The sequence below is a fragment of the Melospiza georgiana genome, chromosome 2 (assembly GCF_028018845.1).
Source record: "Melospiza georgiana isolate bMelGeo1 chromosome 2, bMelGeo1.pri, whole genome shotgun sequence".
Taxonomy (NCBI): Eukaryota; Metazoa; Chordata; class Aves; order Passeriformes; family Passerellidae; genus Melospiza; species Melospiza georgiana.
In genome coordinates, this window is record NC_080431.1 from 77,314,101 (window position 1) to 77,327,686 (window position 13,586).

The following is a 13,586-nucleotide window of genomic DNA, read 5'->3' on the forward strand; positions in this document are numbered from 1 at the left end:
AAGCGGCCCACAAGACGTCAGCAAACCCTTCCAGCTGCCCCAGGTCACCGGCCTTTGGGGACATCCTGCGTCACCCACTGGTCATGTTCAACAGCCACGGTTGGACCTTCACCCCGTGTCCTGCTGTGACACTGCCCTGGGGCACCAGAGCCTCTCCGGCTGCTGAGCGCTGCCCAAGCCCAAAGCCATGGCTGCAGGGGACTGCAAGTGTCCCTCACTGTGACACCAGCGAGCTTTGACCCCAGCCACCCACCAAGGCCCACACAGCCACTCACTCACTGCCCCACCAGCAGGATCAGAGAGACAATCAAGGACGAGAACGAGAAAAGATGTGGGCTGAAATAAAACCAATGTAATAGGGAAAGCAAAAGCCATGCATGCAATCAGAGCAAAGCAAGGAATTAATTCATCACTTCCCATGGGCAGGTGGGTGTTCAGCAATCCCCAGGACTGCAGGGTCCATCACAGGTAATGCTGACCTCAGAAGACAAAGGCCATGATTCCAAGTGTGGCTCACTTCTGCCCCACACTTTATATACTGATGTGTTATAGTTTGAAATGTCCCGTGGGTTGGTTGAGATCAATTATCCCAACAGTATCTTCTCCCACGTTTCCATGTGCTGCAGTCCCTACACCAGAGTGGCAATACGGAAAAGAGCAAAGAAAATTAACTCCACAGCTGCCTAAACCAGCACAGCCAGCAGTGTTCTCCAGGGAACACAGATCCCACCCTTGAGCAACAGCCAGATAAACCACCAGAGGGACATTGCCCCCTCCATGGTCCTCTCCTCAGCAGGAACCAGTCTCCATCCATTCCTTATGGTTCAACACCTGTCTCAGCAATCAGCATGGAGACCAGGGAGCTCCAAAGGCACAGCTCCATCATGTCCCAGCCAGAGGTGCCATTGCAGTGGGGCTGGCCGAGGACTCTCCCAGTATGCCCCTCATGCTCCGTTTCCTCTGGATAAGACAGGGCTGCAACATTGCCCAGACTGAGGAGAGAAAGAGAGCAGATGAGCTCTGAAATCCTCCCTCTGTCTGGAGGGAATTCTGTTTGCCCTCATTTGGGGAACTTTCTGAGTGGCAGCTGCTTTCCTAGAAAAGCAGGACTCCTGGGTGCTGGTGCAGTGAGATCCTTGGGTCCCAGCGGCCACAGAGCTGGTGTTTGGGCAACCTGTCCTCAACTCACCATCCTCCTGGGGAGCCAGGTCATGGCTCAGGGGAGGGGAAATGCCACCCTCATGTCCAAATGACTATGTATAATCCCCAGGGCCTCCTGCTGAGACATCTCCCATTACTCTGCGTGTCCCAAACCCCTCAGAACTCTCCTTGTGCTCCCTTGATCCTGGCCATGGCCCTTTGAGAGAGGGCACTTCTGGGTCTGGCCTCAGCTGCCTCCTCCAGAGCCCCCAGTCCCCTCAGCAGTTCACACCCCCACAGCTGGATGGAGACCCTGTCCCTGCTGCCCACGCTGGGGCAGGACAAGCCAAAGCCAGAGTGGTCTCAGCAGCTGAGAGAAATGGCGTGATCAGGAGAGAGGAGATGGGAATCTCCAGTGTATCCCAGGGCTGGGGTGTCTGGACATGGAGCTGGAATCCTGGGGAGGCTGCTCCCTAGAGGGGCTGAGACCTACAGCTCTGCTGCCCCTCACTGTTGCATGACTGGCACAGTGCTGGGCAGACACCCATTTTTTTGTGCACAGAAAACAGGCATCAGCTTTTCTCCGTGTTGCTGTCAACAAAAGGAAGAAATATTTCAGCCTGAGGCTGGTGACACAAAGGAACAGGTTGCTCAGTGAGTTTGCACAGGTCTGAGGTTCAACATAGTCCTGAGCCACCTGGTCTAGTGCAAGATGTCCCAGCACACAGCAGGGCATTGCACTAGGTGGTCTCTGAAGATGCTTTCCAACCCAACCAATTCCACAACTTTGGGATTCTTTGTCCCTTTCCCATATCCCCAGCATTGTCCTGGAAAGATCCCACCCTGCAGAGCCAGTGTCCCCCTGCCATTGTCCCTGGGGCACTCCATGAGTGAAAGCAGCACACTGACAACACTGGCTTCCCAGGGATTCTTTTATTAGCAAAAACAGGGGGAATGCCCTTGGAGTCCAGGTACCAGCTGGAAAAGGGCTTGGCAATCTCCAGGGACTGTTGGAGGTCGAGGAAACAACACAACACTCCCAATTTGGTGCCACTCTTTGAAAATAAAGAGGAGGCCACGAGCCTGCAGCCCTTCCAATGGCCTTGGCAGCACAGCCGGATGCTTCTTCCTATGAGGATAAGGCACCATCTGGTTCTGCAGTGCTCACAGCCATCTCCGGTGCCGGTGCCGGGAGATCCCATCAGCTGCCACGGAGCGGGGAATGCCAGCGGGACTGGGGAGAGCCTGCAGTGGTCAGCCACGGGGATGTCTCGTGCTTCCTGACACCAGCACCTGTCCTGCAACAGCAGCATTCCTTAACTCCAAGGATCATCCCAGGGGGACACAAGGACCATCAACCCTGAGTCCACAGACCCTGAAGCCCTGCAGTCTCCGCACAGAGCAATGGGCCAGGCTCCCTCCTCCAGCATGGAGAGGGATATCCACCCCCAGCTGAGGGGACAGCCCCCATTCCCAGGCCCTTCCCAGCACATCCCCACCCCTTCACTGCTGGGCACCTCTCCCAAGAGGGAGGCCACCCACTGTCTTGCTGCCCCTGGACTGTGCATGTCCCCAGGTCTTACCTGGTGGCCAGGACAGAGTCACCAGCTGGGCTGTCCCTCGCTGAGGTTGATCTGCTCCAGGATCTGGCTGTACCTGCGGGTCAGGGCGTTGGTGTCCCTGGTGAGGTGGGTGAGGACCTGCTGCAGGCCAGTCAGGTGCTGGGACAGGCGCTCCTCCAGCTGGGCATCCTCGGCCCCGTTGCCGTCCAAGGATGCGTCGCCGTCGGTGTCGGCACCGCTGGGGCTCTGGTCGCCCCCAGAGGCCAGGCCTTTCTCCACCATGGGCTTGATGGCCTTGAGGAGCTGGTAGCGCTCGTAGAGGTCCGTGCGGCTCTCGGCAGCCGGGGCTGCCCCCTCCTCCTGCGGGAAGACCCCTCGCAGCAGGCTGGGGAACATCACCTCCTGCTCCATCTTCTGCGTGGCTGAGAAGTACTGCTCCATGGCCCTTCTCCTACAGCTCTGGCACTGCTGCTCTGGGCTCTTCTCACAGGCTCACTGCTCCCTGGCCCTGCGGGGGCTTTTTATGCAGTGCTGGGGCATGGCCCTGCCCTGCTGTCCTCCCCTGCCAGCCCTGCTTGGGCTCCATGCCCTTGGGGTCGGGCTTGGCTCCAGCCCAGCCGGGGCTCGGCCCTGCTGTGTCCCTGGCTCTGTGCAATCTTTCCTGGCCCAGCCTCCCCGTGGCCTTCACCCGAGCTGGCCGGGGGTCCTGCTGCCTCCCCATGCCAGGAGCTACGGGGTGGTGGGCAGCCAGGAGGAGAGGTGCCCAGGGTCTCTCCCATCCTGCCCTGTGTTATCTCAGTGCCCCAACACGTTCAGTCCTGGGGCCCTCTGCCTGTGGCTCCAGCTCCTGTGCCCAGTGTGGGAAGGCTGCAGGGGACAGTCACCTCCCCTCGTTCCTGCTGCCATGCGCTCAGAATGTGAACACTGCGGGGACATTGAGCAACTCCTTTAGCACACACAGGGAAATCTGGAACACACTGGAAATTCACTGGAACATTGTCCCACTGGGTGTCTGGGGACAATGGAGCCTGCTGGTGACCAGAGATTTGGGTGCCCAGAAACATCCAATGCCCCAACCTCCCCCTGCATCCAGCAGGGATGTGGACAGGGACAGGGACCTGACTCCATGATGTGTAACTGCTGTGGCAGCAGCACAGTGCCATTGCTGCCCCCAGGGGATTGTGGACATGGGTTCCCTGCCATTGTTGCTATTCTGGGAGAGCAAAAGCCACAGTCAGGGCACCAGACAGCATTGCCTCTCCCTCCATGTCCCTATGGCACGTGGAAATCAGGGACAGTGTTTCTGTGTGTGGAAAGGCTGTGGGGTGCCTGGTTCCTTTTGCAAACCTTGGTGCTGGCAGCTCTCCCTCTGTCCCTCTGCATCCCAGCCCTGCCACGCACCCTTTGCCCACCCTTTCTCCACCTGTTCTGGTCATCCCTCTTGTCCCTTTCCTTGTGTCCTGGCATCTCTTTGTGCCCTGCCATGGGGCCCATTGCTGCACCAAGGAGTGTGGGTGCTGCTGGCCCCGTGCAGGTGCCAGACAGAGCCTTGGCCACATCAGGGCGCCTGGGCTCCTGCAGAGCTTCCCGTTCCTCCCACTGCTTCCCAAGCCGCTCAAAGCGCGCTTCCTAGATTGTTTGGGAGTGATCTAGTCCAGGCATACTCCAATTTCCTCCCAGCCCATTATCCTTGGCACATTGCCAAATACTCTTGGTGCCTTTAGGTACCCCGTTAGTCAAACATGGGACACCAAATCTCTCAGAGCCCACTGGGAGACACTGGCTACAGCTGGGGAGCTGCCACTGCCAGCAGGGATGTCAGGAGTAGTAGGACAAGGACTGCTGCTCTTGGAGCACAGCTCAGCCACCATGGGAGCTGAGCATGGCTGGGCTTGGGCTGAGATGAACTGGGGTGACCAGCCCTGGTTTGGGGCCCTGGAGAGGCTGCTGAGGATCTGAGCACTGATATCCTTTGCTGCCACAGACCCCCGGATTTGGGCAACCTCAGCCCTGAACTGTGGCCCTCCTGGCGGGTCCAGCCCAGCCCCAGCCTCAGCTCAGAGTGCAGGTCGTGCCACCACATGTGTCCCCAATGTCATTGTACCATCCCGGGCACATGCTCCTGTCTTATTCCTCTGTGGCACCAAGGGAGGGGAGTGTGGCACCCAGGGAGGGGAGTGTGACAGCATGCTCAGCATATGGAGCTGGGAGGAGAAGGAAGAGGGGCACAGTCAGAGTGACAGCAGTTGTCCTGCCAGGTCACCATGACACGTGGTGGAGCCCTGCTCTCCTGCAGGGGACAGAACACCTGAGTGGCAATGGGAAGGGGTGAACCAATGAATTCCTTCTTTTACTTTGGTTACTTGTGCAGCTTTCACTCTTCCTGTGCAGCTGTCTTCATTTCTACTCACGACTTTTCTTTTACCCTACCCAATTCTCTCCCCCTTTCCAGCTGGAGGGAGTGACAGAGCAGCTGAGTGGGGCAGAGCTGCCAGCAGGGCTCAAATCCTGATATCCACAGTGAAGCTCCAGCCCTGGGGCAGATGTGTCCTACCCTGAGGCTACTCTAGGGGGACACTATGATGTCTCTGAACCTTCAGGATGCTCCATGGCGGCCCAAAAGTCCTAGGAGTGTGGGGCTGCCAGTGTGTGCAAACCTCAGTGCAGCACAGGGCAGCCCAGAATGCCAGGAGCACCCAGAAAAGGAGAAGAGGAGCACAGGGTTCAGGGCTGAGGGGGAGACTCCAGGTGGCAGAATGGGCCCCTGGCTGGGCTAGGAGGGGACAGCAGGTGGGGACAGTGGGAGAGCTGCCAACACTGAGGGTTGCAAAATTGGGGAAGGAGCCCATGGCCTTTCCCAAAATAGAACCAATTCCTCCAATTGCCACATACTGCAAGATAAGAAGGGACAGGAGTCCTGGCCATTGACCAGCCATGGACTGGGGTTGATGCACAGGGACCCACAAGCCAGGTCAGGCCCAGGACAGGCCTGAGGGGGTCTGGGCCAGGAGCCAGGGCTGACAATGAGGAGGGGTGCCCGGGTTCTCTCCTGTCCTTTCCTATCCTATCTCAACCCCCCACCATGTTCAGTTCTGGGGTCCTGTGGGAGCGGGCCCACCTCCTGTGCCCTGGTGTGTCCAGGCTGCAGGCAGTGGTGCTGCTGGGAATGTCACCTCCCCCACTCCTCCCTGCCATGCACTCAGGATGTGAACACTCCAGGGACATTGAGCAGGCTCTGCCCATCAGTGCCAGGCTGAACACGGCAGCTGACTCCAGTGTGGGACATCTCCCTGGGAGTGCTCTGCTGCATGGAGTCCTGCATGGGTGTCCTGGGTTGACTATATCATGCTTTTATCCCCAGTAGTCTTGATCTGTTGTTCATGCTGAATAATAAGTTCTGCACCTTTAGGACTTGTTGCAGAGAGTGAAGGGGGCAGAGAAGAAGCAGCAGTTTGTTTTCAGACACTGCACTCACTCCTCCACATTCCTGCTCCCGGGCTGTGCTGTCTGCGGTTGGACAGACAGCGGGACAGAGCTCTCCTTTGTTTTAGTTAGTTTAGCTAGCTGAGGCAAAGAAGTTCCCTGGCTTGTGGGGTTTTTTCCCTTTCTCTGGGCCTGCTCAAACCTGCTCTGGCCTGAACACCAGCAGAGCACCGGCAGCTCACACCTGGGCCCACCAGGCCGGGCCTGGGCCGTGACATTTCCAGCGCCTGAGGGACTGATCAGAGACTGAGTGAGCTGAATTGCAACCCGGGGAGGGTTTCTCAGTTTGTCATCTCTTTTGGTGTAGCAAGGGGTTTTATTCTTTAACACTGTTTAGGTTTTATTGTTTATTTAATAGGTTTTTTTCCACTTTTCGCCAAGGCAGTATTACCTTCCGAACCGGTTGGGAGAGGGACCAATGTAATCTGCTGTGCTAGAGGAGCCCCTCTGGGGTTCTCTCTCATATTTGCTCTGAATCAGGAGACTGGGTCATGAGGACATGCAGTGGGGACAGAGATGGGAACAAATGCCACAGAGGGAACTGCATCCATGGCACAGAGATTTCATGGCCAATTGTGGAGAAGAGATGGTGCCACCTTCACAACCAATACACCATCCTGGAGTAGAGACCATGGCGGGTCAATGGCCAGGACTCCTGTCCCTTCTTATCTTGCAGTATGTGGCAATTGGAGGAATTGATTCTATTTTAGGAAAGGGCACAGGATACTACCTCCCTTGTGCAACTTTCAGTGTTGGCAGCTCTCCCACTGTCCCCTCTTGCTGACCCCTCCTAGCCCAGCCAGGTGCCCATTCTGCCACCTGGCCTCTCCCTCTCAGCCCTGAACCCACTGCTTCTCCTCGCCCTAGTGGTGTCCCCAAAGGAACAGAGAGGATTTGGCAAATATTCATATCCGAAGGACAAAAAGCTGGGGAGCCATCAGAGTCTGCTGAGCCCCCGTTCCGCCATGCTCTCCATGAGCAGGTTGAGAAGAAGTGGGGGGAGCAGAAGGGCAAAGCATCTCCTGTGTCCCCAGAACCCTGTGATGTGCCTGCACCTCCAGGAAGCTCTGCAGGTGCCCTGATGTAGCCAAAGCTCTGTTTGGCCCCTACACGGGGCCAGCAGCACCCACACTCCTTGGTGCAGCAATGGGCCCCGTGGCAGGGCACAAAGAGATGCCAGGACACAAGGAAAGGGACAACAGGGGGGGCCAGAACAGGTGGGGAAAGGGTGGGCAAAGGGTGCGTGGCAGTGCTGGGACGCAGAGGGACAGAGGGAGAGCTGCCAGCACCAAGGGTTGCAAAAGGAACCAGGTACCCCACAGCCTTTCCACACACAGAAACACTGTCCCTGATTTCCACGTGCCACAGGGACATGGAGGGACAGACAATGCTGTCTGGTGCCCTGGCTGTGGCTTTTGCTCTCCCAGAATAGCAACAATGGCAGGGAACCCATGTCCACAATCCCCTGGGGGCAGCAATGGCACTGTGCTGCTGCCACAGCAGTTACACATCATGGAGTCAGGTCCCTGTCCCTGTCCACATCCCTGCTGGATGCGGGGGGAGCTTGGGGGCATTGGATGTCTCTGGGCACCCAAATCTCTGGTCACCAGGAGGCTCCGTTGTCCCCAGACACCCAGTGGGACAATGTTCCAGTGAATTTCCAGTGTGTTCCAGATCTCCCTGTGTGTGCTAAAGGAGTTGCTCAATGTCCCCGCAGTGTTCACGTTCTGAGCGCATGGCAGCAGGAACGAGGGGAGGTGACTGTCCCCTGCAGCCTTCCCACACTGGGCACAGGAGCTGGAGCCACAGGCAGAGGGCCCCAGGACTGAACGTGTTGGGGCACTGAGATAATACAGGACAGGATGGGAGAGACCCTGGGCACCTCTCCTCCTGGCTGCCCACCACCCCGTAGCTCCTGGCATGGGGAGGCAGCAGGACCCCCGGCCAGCTCGGGTGAAGGCCACGGGGAGGCTGGGCCAGGAAAGATTGCACAGAGCCAGGGACACAGCAGGGCCGAGCCCCGGCTGGGCTGGAGCCAAGCCCGACCCCAAGGGCATCCAGCCCAAGCAGGGCTGGCAGGCGAGGACAGCAGGGGAGGGCCGTGCCCCAGCACTGCATAAAAAGCCCCCGCAGGGCCAGGGAGCAGTGAGCCTGTGAGAAGAGCCCAGAGCAGCAGTGCCAGAGCTGTAGGAGAAGGGCCATGGAGCAGTACTTCTCAGCCACGCAGAAGATGGAGCAGGAGGTGATGTTCCCCAGCCTGCTGCGAGGGGTCTTCCCGCAGGAGGAGGGGGCAGCCCCGGCTGCCGAGAGCCGCACGGACCTCTACGAGCGCTACCAGCTCCTCAAGGCCATCAAGCCCATGGTGGAGAAAGGCCTGGCCTCTGGGGGCGACCAGAGCCCCAGCGGTGCCGACACCGACGGCGACGCATCCTTGGACGGCAACGGGGCCGAGGATGCCCAGCTGGAGGAGCGCCTGTCCCAGCACCTGACTGGCCTGCAGCAGGTCCTCACCCACCTCACCAGGGACACCAACGCCCTGACCCGCAGGTACAGCCAGATCCTGGAGCAGATCAACCTCAGCGAGGGACAGCCCAGCTGGTGACCCTGTTCTGGCCACCAGGTAAGACCTGGGGACATGCACAGTCCAGGGGCAGCAAGACAGTGGCTGGCCTCCCTGTTGGGAGAGGTGCCCAGCAGTGAAGGGGTGGGGATGTGCTGGGAAGGGCCTGGGAATGGGGGCCATCCCCTCAGCTGGGGGTGGATATCCCTCTCCATGCTGGAGGAGGGAGCCTGGCCCATTGCTCTGTGCGGAGACTGCAGGGCTTCAGGGTCTGTGGACTCAGGGTTGATGGTCCTTGTGTCCCCCTGGGATGATCCTTGGAGTTAAGGAATGCTGCTGTTGCAGGACAGGTGCTGGTGTCAGGAAGCACAAGACGTCCCCGTGGCTGACCACTGCAGGCTCTCCCCAGTCCCGCTGGCATTCCCCGCTCCGTGGCAGCTGATGGGATCTCCCGGCACCGGCACCGGAGATGTCTGTGAGCACTGCAGAACCAGATGGTGCCTTATCCTCATAGGAAGAAGCATCCGGCTGTGCTGCCAAGGCCATTGGAAGGGCTGCAGGCTCGTGGCCTCCTCTTTATTTTCAAAGAGTGGCACCAAGTTGGGTGTGTTGTGATGTGACCATGACCTCTTTACAGTCCCTGGAGATTGCCAAGCCCTTTTCCAGCTGGTACCTGGACTCTAAGGGCATTCCCCCTGTTTTTGCTAATAAAAGAATCCCTGGGAAGCCAGTGTTGTCGGTGTGCTGCTTTCACTCATGGAGTGCCCCAGGGACAATGGCAGGGGGACACTGGCTCTGCAGGGTGGGATCTTTCCAGGACAATGCTGGGGAAATGGGAAAGGGACAAAGAATCCCAAAATTGTGGCATTGGTTGGGTTGGAAAGCATCTTCAGAGACCACCTAGTGCAATGCCCTGCTGTGTGCTGGGACATCTTGCACTAGACCAGGTGGCTCAGGACTGTGTTGAACCTCAGGGCCTGTGCAAACTCACTGGGCACCCTGGTCCTTTGTGTCACCTGACTCAGGCTGAAATATTTATTCCTTTTGTTGTCAGCAACATGGTCAAAAGTAGGTTAGAAACTGTTATAAAATAGTTCATAATTCTTAAGTGCTTACTTTACACCATTTGGTTATTATATTGTAAAAGTGGAAAAAAGGGTGGTTATAAGACATTCGGTACTCAGTGCACCATATTACACCTAAGTAACGCGCACCACTACCTAAGCAAAACGAGCTAGCCAGGACAGATCTGCAATGGCCAATGAAGTGCCTTAGCCTTCATGCAAATGAAGGATCCCAACAGAAAACCATTCAGAGGATCAAAACTAAATTTTTAAAAAAGGGTCCTCTGAGCCAATGAATCTGTGGTGCTCTACCTGGACATCAGGAACATCGCTTCTGAAGAAAGGAAGTAGATCCAGTGCCGGCACTGAGGCATTGTCTACTGGAACACTCCTGCTCAACCCACAGGCCCCCTAAGCTTTGGACCTTATTAGAATAAATGCTGAAATCACTTTAGCGCAAGGAGTGTGTTCCCATTTTTAACAGCACCACAAAAGCTGATGCCTGTGCACAATTAAGTGTGAATCTTTCCAACACTCTGCCCAGTCATGCAACAGTGAGGGGCACCAGAGTTGTACGTCTCACCACCTCTGGAAAGTAGCCTCCCTCAAGTCCATAGCTCCATGTCCAGACATCCAAGTTGTGGGATACAATGGAGATTCTCATTAACTTGCTGACTGGCAGCTGCTTTCCTAGAAAAGCAGGACTCCTGGGTGCTGGTGCAGTGAGATCCTTGAGTCTCTGTGGCCACAGAGCTGGTGTTTGGGCAACCTGTCCTCAACTCACCATCCTCCTGGGGAGCCAGGTCATGGCTCAGGGGAGGGGAAATGCCACCCTCATGTCCAAATGACTATGTATAATCCCCAGGGCCTCCTGCTGAGACATCTCCCATGACTCTGGTTGCACAAACCCCTCAGAACTCTCCTTGTCCCCCCTTGATCCTGGCCAGGACCCTTTGAGAGAGGGCATTTCTGGGTCTGGCCTCAGCTGCCTCCTCCAGAGCCCCCAGTCCTCCCAGCAGTTCACATCCCCACAGCTGGCTGGAGACCCTGTCCCTGCTGCCCACGCTGGGGCAGAACAAGCCAAAGCCAGAGTGGTCTCAGCAGCTGAGAGAAATGGCATGATCAGGAGAGAGGAGATGGGAATCTCCAGTGTATCCCAAGGCTGGGGTGTCTGGACATGGAGCTGGGATCTTGGGGCAGCTGCTGCCTAGAGGGGCTGAGACCTACAGCTCTGCTGCCCCTCACTGTTGCATGACTGCACTGAGTGCTGGGCAGACACCCATTTTTTGGGCACAGAAATCAGGCATGAGCTTTTGTGGGTGTTGCTGTCAACAAAAGGAAGAAACATTTCAGCCTGAGGCTGGTGATACAAAGGAACAGGGTGCCCAGTGAGTTTGCACAGGCCCTGAGGTTCAACACAGTACTGAGCCACCTGGTCTAGTGCAAGATGTCCCAGCACACAGCAGGGCATTGCACTAGGTGGTCTCTGAAGATCCCTTCCAATCCAACCAATCACACAACTTTGGGATTCTTTGTCCCTTTCCCATTTCCCCAGCATGGCCCTGGAAAGATCCCACCCTGCAGAGCCAGTGTCCCCCTGCCATTGTCCCTGGGGCACTCCATGAGTGAAAGCAGCACACTGACAACACTGGCTTCCCAGGGATTCTTTTATTAGCAAAAACAGGGGGAATGCCCTTAGAGTCCAGGTACCAGCTGGAAAAGGGCTTGGCAATCTCCACGGACTGTAGAGAGGTCATGGTCACATCACAACATACCCAACTTGGCGCCGCTCTTTGAAAATAAAGAGGAGGCCACGAGCGTGCAGCCCTTCCAATGGCCTTGGCAGCACAGCCGGATGCTTCTTCCTATGAGGATAAGGCACCATCTGGTTCTGCAGTGCTCACAGCCATCTCCGGTGCCGGTGCCGGGAGATCCCATCAGCTGCCACGGAGCGGGGAATGCCAGCGGGACTGGGGAGAGCCTGCAGTGGTCAGCCACGGGGACGTCTTGTGCTTCCTGACACCAGCACCTGTCCTGCAACAGCAGCATTCCTTAACTCCAAGGATCATCCCAGGGGGACACAAGGACCATCAACCCTGAGTCCACAGACCCTGAAGCCCTGCAGTCTCCGCACAGAGCAATGGGCCAGGCTCCCTCCTCCAGCATGGAGAGGGATATCCACCCCCAGCTGAGGGGACGGCCCCCATTCCCAGGCCCTTCCCAGCACATCCCCACCCCTTCACTGCTGGGCACCTCTCCCAAGAGGGAGGCCACCCACTGTCTTGCTGCCCCTGGACTGTGCATGTCCCCAGGTCTTACCTGGTGGCCAGGACAGAGTCACCAGCTGGGCTGTCCCTCGCTGAGGTTGATCTGCTCCAGGATCTGGCTGTACCTGCGGGTCAGGGCGTTGGTGTCCCTGGTGAGGTGGGTGAGGACCTGCTGCAGGCCAGTCAGGTGCTGGGACAGGCGCTCCTCCAGCTGGGCATCCTCGGCCCCGTTGCCGTCCAAGGATGCGTCGCCGTCGGTGTCGGCACCGCTGGGGCTCTGGTCGCCCCCAGAGGCCAGGCCTTTCTCCACCATGGGCTTGATGGCCTTGAGGAGCTGGTAGCGCTCGTAGAGGTCCGTGCGGCTCTCGGCAGCCGGGGCTGCCCCCTCCTCCTGCGGGAAGACCCCTCGCAGCAGGCTGGGGAACATCACCTCCTGCTCCATCTTCTGCGTGGCTGAGAAGTACTGCTCCATGGCCCTTCTCCTACAGCTCTGGCACTGCTGCTCTGGGCTCTTCTCACAGGCTCACTGCTCCCTGGCCCTGCGGGGGCTTTTTATGCAGTGCTGGGGCACGGCCCTCCCCTGCTGTCCTCGCCTGCCAGCCCTGCTTGGGCTGGATGCCCTTGGGGTCGGGCTTGGCTCCAGCCCAGCCGGGGCTCAGCCCTGCTGTGTCCCTGGCTCTGTGCAATCTTTCCTGGCCCAGCCTCCCCGTGGCCTTCACCCGAGCTGGCCGTAGGTCCTGCTGCCTCCCCATGCCAGGAGCTACGGGGTGGTGGGCAGCCAGGAGGAGAGGTGCCCAGGGTCTCTCCCATCCTGTCCTGTGTTATCTCAGTGCCCCAACACGTTCAGTCCTGGGGCCCTCTGCCTGTGGCTCCAGCTCCTGTGCCCAGTGTGGGAAGGCTGCAGGGGACAGTCACCTCCCCTCGTTCCTGCTGCCATGCGCTCAGGATGTGAACACTGCGGGGACATTGAGCAACTCCTTTAGCACACACAGGGAGATCTGGAACACACTGGAAATTCACTGGAACATTGTCCCACTGGGTGTCTGGGGACAACGGAGCCTCCTGGTGACCAGAGATTTGGGTGCCCAGAGACATCCAATGCCCCCAAGCTCCCCCCGCATCCAGCAGGGATGTGGACAGGGACAGGGACCTGACTCCATGATGTGTAACTGCTGTGGCAGCAGCACAGTGCCATTGCTGCCCCCAGGGGATTGTGGACATGGGTTCCCTGCCATTGTTGCTATTCTGGGAGAGCAAAAGCCACAGCCAGGGCACCAGACAGCATTGTCTGTCCCTCCATGTCCCTGTGGTGCATGGCAATCAGGGACAGTTTTTCTGTGTGTGGAAAGGCTGTGGGATACCTGGTTCCTTTTGCAACCCTTGGTGCTGGCAGCTCTCCCTCTGTCCCTCTGTGTCCCAGCACTGCCACGCACCCTTTGCCCACCCTTTCCCCACCTGTCCTGGTCACCCCTCTTGTCCCTTTCCTTGTGTCCTGGCATCTCTTTGTGCC

General features: G+C 57.9%; 3 protein-coding genes across 3 annotated transcripts; 1 reads left to right on the top strand and 2 right to left on the bottom strand.

Moving 5' to 3' along the window:
- Nucleotides 1–2,058: 2,058 nt before the first annotated feature.
- LOC131080152 (thyroid hormone-inducible hepatic protein-like) lies at nucleotides 2,059–3,143 on the bottom strand. Its single transcript, XM_058018269.1, has 2 exons — nucleotides 2,724–3,143; nucleotides 2,059–2,438 (listed from the first exon to the last, which is right to left on the bottom strand). The coding sequence occupies exon 1, from the start codon at nucleotides 3,141–3,143 to the stop codon at nucleotides 2,742–2,744; it is 402 nt and encodes a 133-aa protein (XP_057874252.1). The 3' UTR covers nucleotides 2,059–2,438; nucleotides 2,724–2,741.
- Nucleotides 3,144–8,385: 5,242 nt separating this feature from the next.
- Nucleotides 8,386–8,787, top strand: LOC131080153 (thyroid hormone-inducible hepatic protein-like). The gene has a single exon (XM_058018270.1). It carries the CDS (start codon nucleotides 8,386–8,388, stop codon nucleotides 8,785–8,787), a length of 402 nt encoding a protein of 133 aa, XP_057874253.1.
- A 3,359-nt stretch (nucleotides 8,788–12,146) lies between these two features.
- On the bottom strand, nucleotides 12,147–12,548 carry LOC131080393 (thyroid hormone-inducible hepatic protein-like). The gene has a single exon (XM_058018616.1). The coding sequence runs from the start codon at nucleotides 12,546–12,548 to the stop codon at nucleotides 12,147–12,149; it is 402 nt and encodes a 133-aa protein (XP_057874599.1).
- Nucleotides 12,549–13,586: the final 1,038 nt, after the last annotated feature.

What these genes read in the sequence shown, in the direction of transcription:
- LOC131080152 (XM_058018269.1), bottom strand. Translation starts at nt 3,143, where the DNA reads ATGGAGCAGTACTTCTCAGCCACGCAGAAGATGGAGCAGGAGGTGATG.
- LOC131080153 (XM_058018270.1), top strand. Translation starts at nt 8,386, where the DNA reads ATGGAGCAGTACTTCTCAGCCACGCAGAAGATGGAGCAGGAGGTGATG.
- LOC131080393 (XM_058018616.1), bottom strand. Translation starts at nt 12,548, where the DNA reads ATGGAGCAGTACTTCTCAGCCACGCAGAAGATGGAGCAGGAGGTGATG.